The 9,663-nt window shown below is 41.7% G+C and overlaps 1 protein-coding gene across 1 annotated transcript; it reads right to left on the bottom strand.

The window, feature by feature from the left end:
* Positions 1–7,224: 7,224 nt before the first annotated feature.
* Positions 7,225–8,058, bottom strand: LOC117034682 (histone H1.0-like). Its single transcript, XM_033127922.1, has one exon. The coding sequence runs from the start codon at positions 8,056–8,058 to the stop codon at positions 7,474–7,476; it is 585 nt and encodes a 194-aa protein (XP_032983813.1). The 3' UTR covers positions 7,225–7,473.
* Positions 8,059–9,663: the final 1,605 nt, after the last annotated feature.

Below are 9,663 nucleotides of genomic sequence, written 5' to 3'. Positions count from 1 at the left end.
TTTTTTTTTTTTTTTTATTGGGGAAGGGGTACAGGACTTTATTGGGGAACAGTGTGTATTTCCAGGACTTTTTTTCAAGTCAAGTTGTTGTCCTTTCAGTGTTAGTTGTGGAGGGCGCAGCTCAGCTCCTGGTCCAGTTGCTGTTGCTAGTTGCAGGGGGCACAGCCCACCATCCCTTGAGGGAGTCAAGGACGCGCTCCAACCAACTGAGCCATCCGGTAGCTCAGGGGCAGCTCAGCTCAAGGTGCCATGTTCAATCTTTAGTTGCAGGGGGCGGTGCCCACCATCTCTTGTGGGACTGGAGAAATTGAACTGGCAACCTTGTGGTTGAGAGCCTGCGCTCCAACCAACTGAGCCATCGGGAGGCAGCTCAGCTCAAGGTGTTGTGTTCAATCTTAGTTGCAGGGAGCAGAGCCCACCATCCCTTGCGGGACTTGAGGAATTGAACCGGCAACCTTGTGGTTGAGAGCCCACTGGCCCATGTGGGAATCGAACTGGCAGCCTTCGGAGTTAGAAACATGGAGTTCCAACCGCCTGAGCCACCGGGCAAGCCCGGTACCTCATCTTTTTAAACTGAGCATGTTCCTTCCCAGAATTCAGTCTGTTATAATGATATTAATGAACTTCTGGGCATACGCATGATATTATAATGATGGTATAATGTGGCCCAGGTGAAATGAAGGTCACTGTGGCCTTTACTGTGCAGGTGTGAGTGACTGGTTTAATCTAGCAAAGAATGCTTGGATCTGCTCCTATTTCTTTGGAGTGTACTATCTTTTCTAATAAACTACTCTTTCACCACTTTATTTCTGTGTTTGATTCAATTCTTTGCTCGGGTATTTTGTACCCATTTGTTTCCTCATAGGGGTCGATAATTACAGTGAGAAGGGAAAGGTTTGGACAGAGAGGGGAGGTCTTTTGGGCGGTCACATTCTGTGGATGATGTTGGACGTGCAGGAATGCAGAGACTCGATGCCTATCTCTAACTGCCTGCCTTGTTTTCCCCTTGAGAGACATGATCCCCATAATATCTCTATGGGAAGTCGAGGGACAGGAGGTCTTTTCTTCTGTATCTACTTCCTGCTGGGCAGGGGCCATAGAGCTGTCCCTGTCTGTTGGGGGATTCATGGAACTCTCGCCCTATCTGATCTTAGAGATTTGCCTGGAAGACCACGTTGGCTTTTTTGGTTGGGACTGGTAATCCTGCTGGGGTATCATCAGTATCCCCAAGGCCCCTGAATGAGGAAAAATAGATTTTAATTAATAAATTTAAAAGTGTTGGCTTAAAGAGCAGAGCTCAAAGCTATTGATGCAAGGTGACTAAGTGATGGGAAATTTGTCTGTGCTATGGACCCTGTGGCCACTTAACTGGTTATTCAGGTGACAGTTAATCGTCCAGGAGCTAGGTCTGGAACAGGTTGGAGAAAAACATTAGGCTTCAATGATTATAATCAACAAGTATGAATCACACATATCAGGACAATTATCTAAAGCAAGGGGTAAGAGATTTCTATGGTTCATCTATTGCCTATGATTAAGAAACTGATTTGAAAAACGATTATAACCAGGGGTTATAGAGTCAGAACACTAGAGAAAGGAAAACAAGAGTTTCTATAGTGAGAAGCTCTTTCATTTGGACCATATCAGATTTACACATATTTTTCTATGTTTTCCTTCTAGAGCAATTATATGTGGTACTTTAAATTTCTGCTTTCATGTGTAAATTGGTAGTATGTAGAAATGCAATCGATTTTTGTACGTTGTTTTTATATCCTGACACCTTGCAAATTTTACTTTTTCTAGAAATTTTTGTAGATTCCTTTGATTTTCTACATACACCGTTTCATTAACTATCCTATTGCTACTGAAACAAATGACCACACAAATTAAACTGAATGGATTAAACCAACAAAATTTATTCTCTGACAGTTCTGGTGGCCAGAAGAGTAAAATGGATCCACAGCACGGTGCCTCTGGACACTGCAGGTCAGAATTTGTTTCTTTCCATTTCCCATATTCCAGGGGCCACTTACATCCTTTGCCTCAGGGTCCCCTTCTCCCATCCTCAGAGCCAGCAGGGTAGCATCTTAAAATCTCTTATCTCTGGCCTCTGCTCCCATCAGATCACCAACCTCTACCTGATTGCAGGTCTCCCTGCATCCTTCTTAGAACCCCTGGGATTATTTACTGATCATCCAGGATAATCTCCCAAATCCCGATCTTAATTAGATCACATTTGCAAACTCCCTTTCCACACTGAAAGTAACACTCACATGTTATAGGTCTGAGGACGTGGCCATTCTTGAGGGCGGGTGCATTATTCAGCCCACCACCCCCAGAATCTCCTGCTAATAGGTACATTATCATATCTTCCTTTCCTCTCTTTATCACTTTCTTCAGTCTTCTTCCTTGATTTCACTAGTTAGAAATTTCTAATGCACATCATTGCTCTGTTCCCAATCTCTGGGAGAAAGCATTCAGTCTTTTACCATTAAGTGTTATGTTTGCTGTTTAGTTTGGTGAGTGTTCATTATCAAGTTGAGGAAGTTTCCCTCTCCTAGTTTTTTGGAAGTTTCTATAATAAATGGGTGTTGAATTTTGTCAAATGGTTTCTCTACATCCTGTATCACAGGATATGATTTTTCTTCTTCAGCTTGTTCACTTTGTGGGTTACATTAATCAGAATTGAAAACAGCTTTCTCTCCCTCAAATAAACCCTATCTGCTCATGGTGTACAAATCTGTCTGTGTTAATTCTATTGCTAATATTTTAAGAATTTTTGCATCTTCATGTGGAATTTAATTGCTTTTATCTCCCCCCCACCCCCAATGGCATTGTCTGTTTCAGTATGGTGATACTGGCCTCATCAGTTGAGTTGGGAAGTGTTCCCTGCTCTTCTATTTTTTGAAAGAAATTATGGAGACTTGCTGTTAATTCTTCTTTATGTGTTTGATGTCATTGTCTAGTGTCACTGTTGTGCCTTTAAATTAACATTTATTAAATGGAGCCCCGGGTGTCTGATGGTGAGCCAAGACTCAACAAAAGACCACTAGGGAAGGATTGTCTTCCTCATAGGTCTTGGAGAAGCTACAGGACACCCCTCAAGGGGCCGCTTGCAGAGGTCAAAGCAGGGTGCAGACAGCTTGGGGAAGGACCTGAAGCACATGCTTTATTACGGTCCATGGATGGAGTACTTTGGGGTTCTGGGACAAAGGCTGGATTGGTCTATTCAAACCAAAAAGAGAAGGGTTTTGGTGAGGGAGGCGATTGGATTCTCATCTAAAAAGGAAAAGGAGAAGGCTCTGGGAGGCAGGGTAGATTGCTTATCATAGGCGTGGTTGGGAGTCATATCAGGAAATTATTTTTATTTGTGACTCTGGGCTGTTCTCTAGGACATGTGCTCAAGGGAGGGGCTGCTGTCAGTTCAAGATCCCTGCAGGCAGCTTGACTACACAAAATGGATACCAAGGCAGCAATATTACGGAGTAGTTTCCATCAACTCTCAAAAGTCACCATCTGTGCCTGCAGATTACTTTGGGTGGGGGGATTTTAAAATTTCAAATTCACTTTGTAATTCAAAGTATTTATTCAAATTATGTATTTCACATTGTGATTTGTGGTACCTTCTAAAATTAGATAAAATTGGTCCATTTTATCTAAGTTGTCAAGCACATGTGTATAGAGTTTTTTAATAGTCCTTTGCTATCCTTTTGATATAACTGCAACTTTGATTATTCTTGGATATTTTCCCTCTTTTCTAATGTAAACATTGAGTGCTATAAATTTCCCTCTCATTCTTGGCTTTAGTTAGACATCACAAATTTTGACTTGTGTTTTCATGTTCCTTCAATATGTGTATTTCCCTTGAATTCTCCCCTTTGACCCATGGATTATTGAAAGGTGTGTTGTTTAGTTTACAAGTGTTTGGAGATTTTCCTCTTAACTTTCTGATTTTGATTTGTACTTGGATTCCACTGTGAGCAGAAAACACACTGTATGATATCCACTCTTCTGAATTTGTTGAAATATATTTATGACCCAGGACATGATCTGTCTTGGCATATGTTCTTGAAGAAAATGTGTAATCTGCGGTCTTTGAGTGGTGTTCTAAATATGTTGCTTACATACTGTGACTTGATGGTGTTGTTGAATTCATCCATGTCCTGCCGATTTTCTGTCATTGTTCTATCGGTTATTGAGAGAGATGAATTGAAGTCTCAAACTATTTCTATGGATTGGTCTATTTCTCCTTTCAGTTCTATCAGTTGCTGCTTTATGTATTTTGCCACTCTATTCTTGGTGCGTATGCACTTAGGATTGCTAAGTCATTTTGGTACATTGACTCTTTTATCATTATGTAATTTCCCTCTTTTTTCTTGTTAATTTAATTTCTCTGAAATCTATTTTACCTGATACTAATATACACAATACTGCTTTCCTTTAATTGATGTTTACATGGTAAAACTTTTTCTATTTATTGACATAGTGTGTCAGAAAATTCTTATTGTGTGTAGCTATCCTATGCGTTGTACAACGTGTAGCAGTGTCACTGGGCTATACCCACCAGATACCAGTAGCACCACCCCTGTTGTGACAAGAAAAAAATGTCTTCAGATATTTGGCAATATTTCCTAGGAGGGGGGTGACCACTACTGGATGTCACCTCCATCCACGGAGAGATCAGAAAAGCAAAAGAAAACTTGCCATGTTATTTTCAGCTGCATATGACACAATATGAGAAAGACCTGACATCAGAAATGAAAGAACTCATTTGCCAGTAGGATTTAAAGGGTATGACTAACTGTGTCTCATCTCAGACTGGTTGAACTTACCATGAAGAAATACTTGATGGTCAAGGGAATATTGAACTCAAAACCATAGCACAGTCTAAATGAAGGACATGATCCCAATGCCTTTGGAAGTAAGCTGCCAAATGATTAAAATGGCTCCTGTGAAATTGCTCTCTTTGGACAAAGTGGTTTAATGAACAGAAACTACAAGTGTGTCTCTCTTAGGAAAGCCTGATAAGCATGGAGACCCTGGAATAAATCTACAGAGCTAGGCGTGCCCTGTAAAAATAATGGGTGGAGCTAATGGAAAACGGAGCTGTTTGGTATCACAATATGCTATTTTTATTTATTTTTATTTTTTATTGTTTCTCTTTTTATTAGTGTCAGGTGTACAAAACAACATAATGATTAGACGTTTACACCCTTCAGAAAGTGATAACCTCCCTAATCTACTACCCATCTGATATTGTACATTGTACATACCTATTACAATACCATTGACTATATTCCCTATGGTGTACTTTATACATCCCATGAATACACACACACACACACACACACACACACACACACACAGAGGGTGCCACAAAAAATGTATACACATTTTATACAGTCAAATTTAATAATTTGTAATGAAAATTGTAATATTCAATATATACCAATAACAACAGATGAATACAAGTCACGTTTGACTTCAGCAATTACAAGAGGTGCTCAAAGTAGTTACCATTAGCATCCAGACACTTCTGATTACGGCAAACTACTGTTTGAGGAACAATGACCAAAAAGTCCACTTGCGTACATTTTTTTGGCACCCACAATATATATTTATAATTACAGTTGACATTCAATATTATTTTATATTAATTTCAGGTGTATTGCGCAGTGGTTCGGCATTTATATAATCTATGAAGTAATCCCTCGATAAGTCCAATACCCATCTAACCCATGGATTGTATTCTCCATATTGTGTGCCTATTTTGTATCCCCGTGACTCATTTGTGGCTATCAGTGTGTATTTTCTGATCCCTTCACCTTCTCCCCATTCCACAACCCTTCTCTTACCTAACAACCATCAGTTTTTTTCTCTGTATCTGTGAGTTTATTTCTGTTTTGTTTGCTTTTTTATTGTGTTCTTTAGATTCCACATATAAGTAAGATCACATGGTATTTGTCTTTCTCTGTCTGACTTATTTCACTTAACATAATATTCTCTAGGTCCAACCAGGTTTGTCAATTTTACTTATCTTTTCAAGAATCCAAGTGGTAAGATTTCATTCATTTTTATGGCAGAGTAATATTCCATTGTATAAACGTACCCCAATTTCTTTTTCCAATGGTCTTTTTTTTTAAATGTTGATTGACCAAATGTCACTTTTTCTATTTTTTTTTTCAATTTTTATTTTAAAGTTTTGAAGTTACAAAGACAGCAAATTCTTCCCGGCACAAATAACAGTTGTTTAAAAAAAAGGGGGGGGGAACAACGCGCAATTGCGCGTTTTCCTATTTTATGAGAAAGACGACTGTACAGAATTTTTGTCCCAGCTCCCGGGGATGAAACGAAGTGCTAGCTCTAGATAGGTATATACACATTTACACGCACACAGACCTAGCTCTGTAAAACTACTTAGCAATTCAAAATCGACTGCGGTATGTCTTACTGTCCACTCCCCGCCCACTACCCCTCCCCCATCTACCACTACTTAGAAAAGACTCAGAAGTAAAGAGGTCGGGAGGTTTTTAAGTGGTGGTGGCAGGGCTGGAGCCCCACCAGACTACCAAGCAAAGCCACATCTTATACATGAGGAACCAAAAACCAAGGGAAAAAGAAAACAAAGTCTTCCTACGATACAATCCAATTGTGTGGAAAAAACCCAAATTTCAACAGGGCATACTGAGGCACTTGGCTGACTGACTCCCCACCCTTCCTCCAAAGTTTCCACTCCCATTTAACAGACTTTTGGAAGCCACAAGGACACCCCCCCCCCCCATGGCTAGTTTCCAGCTGAGAGAAGCCACAGCTTCTGAGACCATTTGTCACATTGACACGCCCCCCACCCTAGCCCCTTCTTTAGGACAATAGGGAGGCCACATGGCTGACTAAGAGAAGTGAGAAGGAAACTGGATTTGGACCCCCAACCCCAATGCTCACTTGAGAGATGGAAGTCAGGCCAGGGAGGGTTAATTCCACCTCCCTCCTTTGCATCCAGCTGCTGCCACCCCTTCTCCCCGCCAAGGCTCTGAAACTCACAAGGGTTGCTCAACTTAAGAAAACTAGCTCCTCTTAAATATACTCCTACAAACCATATAATTCCTGGGCTCCCTCTCATCTAGCCAGAACAAGCTGCCTTCCCGATTTCCACTTTTATCTTCATAGCAAACAAACCTCCCAACTAAAAACACAAACCCACCCCAAACCCTAAACCCATAGTAGATTAATAACAAATTAACAAAACAAAATATAAGTACATTCTCATCATTACAGAGATGAGACTGCTGTCGCTGTCCTTGCACAACCGGTTAAGGAAAAATGAACTATTCCCTAATTTCTGAGGAATCCAAATTCTGTCTCTTACAAAGTCAGAATAGAAAGGGGCAAGGGGCTACAGATGAGTAAGAGAAGAAAAAAGTATTTACAGAAAATAGGAGACAGACAGGAGTGTCCACAAGAAAGGCTTCACTGTCACTTCTTCTTGCTGGCCCTCTTGGCACTGGTCTTGGCTTTGGGCTTCACTGGTTTGGCCTTCTTAGGCTTGGATGCCTTGACTGGCTTGGCCTTGACAGTCTTGGGTTGTTTGGTTTTCTTGGGCGTGGCAGCCGGCTTCTTCTTGGCCTTCTTGACTGGGGTGGCTTTGGGCTTCTTGCTAGGAGCTTTGGAGGCAGCCTTCTTGGGCTTGGCTGCCTTCTTTGGCGTGGCCACCTTCTTGACTTCCTTCTTTGTCTTCTTGAAGGCCACTGACCTCTTGGGCTCGTCGCTCTTGGCTAGCCGGAAGGACCCCAAGGCACCCACTCCTTTGGTCTGCTTGAGGACCCCAGTGGTAACCAGACGCTTGATGGACAACTTGATCTGGGAGTCAGCGTTCTCACCCACCTTGTAGTGGCTCTTGATGTACTTCTGGATGGACTGGCGTGAGGAACCAGCGCGGTTCTTCTCCGCTTGGATGGCAGCCACGATCATGTCTGAGTACTTGGGGTGGTCTGTGGACTTCTTGGAGGCCTTAGCCCGCTTGGGCTTGGCCGCAGGGGTGGACGTGGAGTTCTCGGTCATGGTGGCCTGCCTGTTCTGCTGTTGAAGAAGGCGCCTTCAAAAGGGCCAGCCCCCATCCGAGGCCAAGGAAATCCTGACTTGGGATAGGCTCTTGTGCCCCTGACTCCCAGGCCAGTGCAGAGCCCAGCTCTCGGGGACCTGGCTAGAGTCATGGGAGGACTTGCTGCGCCAGGTCTGCTTTGCCCAGACCCGCCGGATGATCGGTCAGTCTCGGCGCCGGGCTCCGGCTCAGGCTCTGGTTCTTGCCGCCACCACCACCACCACCGTTCCCGCTGCCTCTCTTTTCCCAGCTCCGCGTCTCTGTCACTTTTTCTAGAGTGAGTGATTTTATTTATTTATTTATGTATTTATTTATTTATTTATTTATTTAAAGTTTTATTGGGGCACAGTGTGTTTCACCAGCACCAATCAGCTCCAAGTCATTGTCCTTCAGTCTAGTTGTGGAGGGCGCAGCTCAGCTCTAAATTCAGTCGCCTGTTTTTTTCAATCTTAGTTGCAGGGGGCGCAGCCCACCAACCCATGCAGGAATTGAACCGGCAACCTTGTTGTGGAGACCTCGCACTCTAACCAACTGAGCCATTCGGCAGCCGCCTCCAGAGGACTATTGATGGGATTTTGCTTGTTTCCATATCTTGGCTATTGTGAATAGCACTGTGATAAACATAGGGTGGACATATTTTTTCAAATTAGTATTTTACATTCTTTCAATAAATACCCAGGAGTGGAATTGCTGGGTCTTAAGGTAGTTCTATTTTTAATTTTTTTGAGGTACCTCCATACTCTTTTCCATAGTGGCTACACCAATCTGCAAGCCCACCAACAGTGCACAAGGGTTCCCTTTTTTCCATATCCTCACCAGCACTTGTTGTTTGTTGAGTTATTGATGATAGCCATTCTGACAGGAGTGAGATGGTATCTCATTGTGGTTTTTATTTGCATTTCTCTGATGATTAGTGACATTGAGCATCATTTTATATGTCTGTTGGCCATCTGTATGTCCTCTTTGGAAAAATGTCTATTCAGGTCCTCTGCCCATTTTTTAATTGGATTGTTTGTGGGTAGGGGTTTTTTGGGGGAGTTAATTTGTATGAGTTTTTAAATAAATTTTGGGTGTTAACCCCTTATCAGATGTGTCATTGGCAAATATCTTCTCCCATTCAGTAGGATGTCTTTTCATTTTGATGATGGTTTCCTTTGCTGTGAAAAAACTTTTTAGTTGGCTGTAGTCCCATTTGTTTATTTTTTCCTTTGTTTCCCTTGCTTGCAGAGATATATCAGTAAAAATATTCCTAAGGCAATGTCTGAGAGTTTACTTTCTATATTTTCTTCTAGGAGCTTTATGGTTATGGGTCTTACATTTAAGTCTTAATCCACTTTGAGTTTATTTTCGTATATAATGTTTAGAAGGTGGTCCAATTTCATTTTTTGCATGAATCTGTCCAGTTTTCCCAGCACCATTTATAAAATAGACTGTCTTTTCCCCAATGTAAATTCCTGCTTTTCTTTTTTGTCATAGAGTAAATGACTATGTAGGCATGGATTTATTTCTGGGCTCTCTATTCTGTTCCATTAATCTATGTGTCTGTTTTATTCTCATACCATGCT

Source organism: Rhinolophus ferrumequinum, chromosome 15, assembly GCF_004115265.2.
Source record: "Rhinolophus ferrumequinum isolate MPI-CBG mRhiFer1 chromosome 15, mRhiFer1_v1.p, whole genome shotgun sequence".
Taxonomy (NCBI): Eukaryota; Metazoa; Chordata; class Mammalia; order Chiroptera; family Rhinolophidae; genus Rhinolophus; species Rhinolophus ferrumequinum.
The sequence above is the reverse complement of the archived record's forward strand: the minus strand, read 5'-3'. Positions and strand labels throughout refer to the sequence as shown.

Bases quoted from the DNA above. Each gene is read 5' to 3' on its own strand.
- LOC117034682 (XM_033127922.1), bottom strand. From the start codon at position 8,058: ATGACCGAGAACTCCACGTCCACCCCTGCGGCCAAGCCCAAGCGGGCT.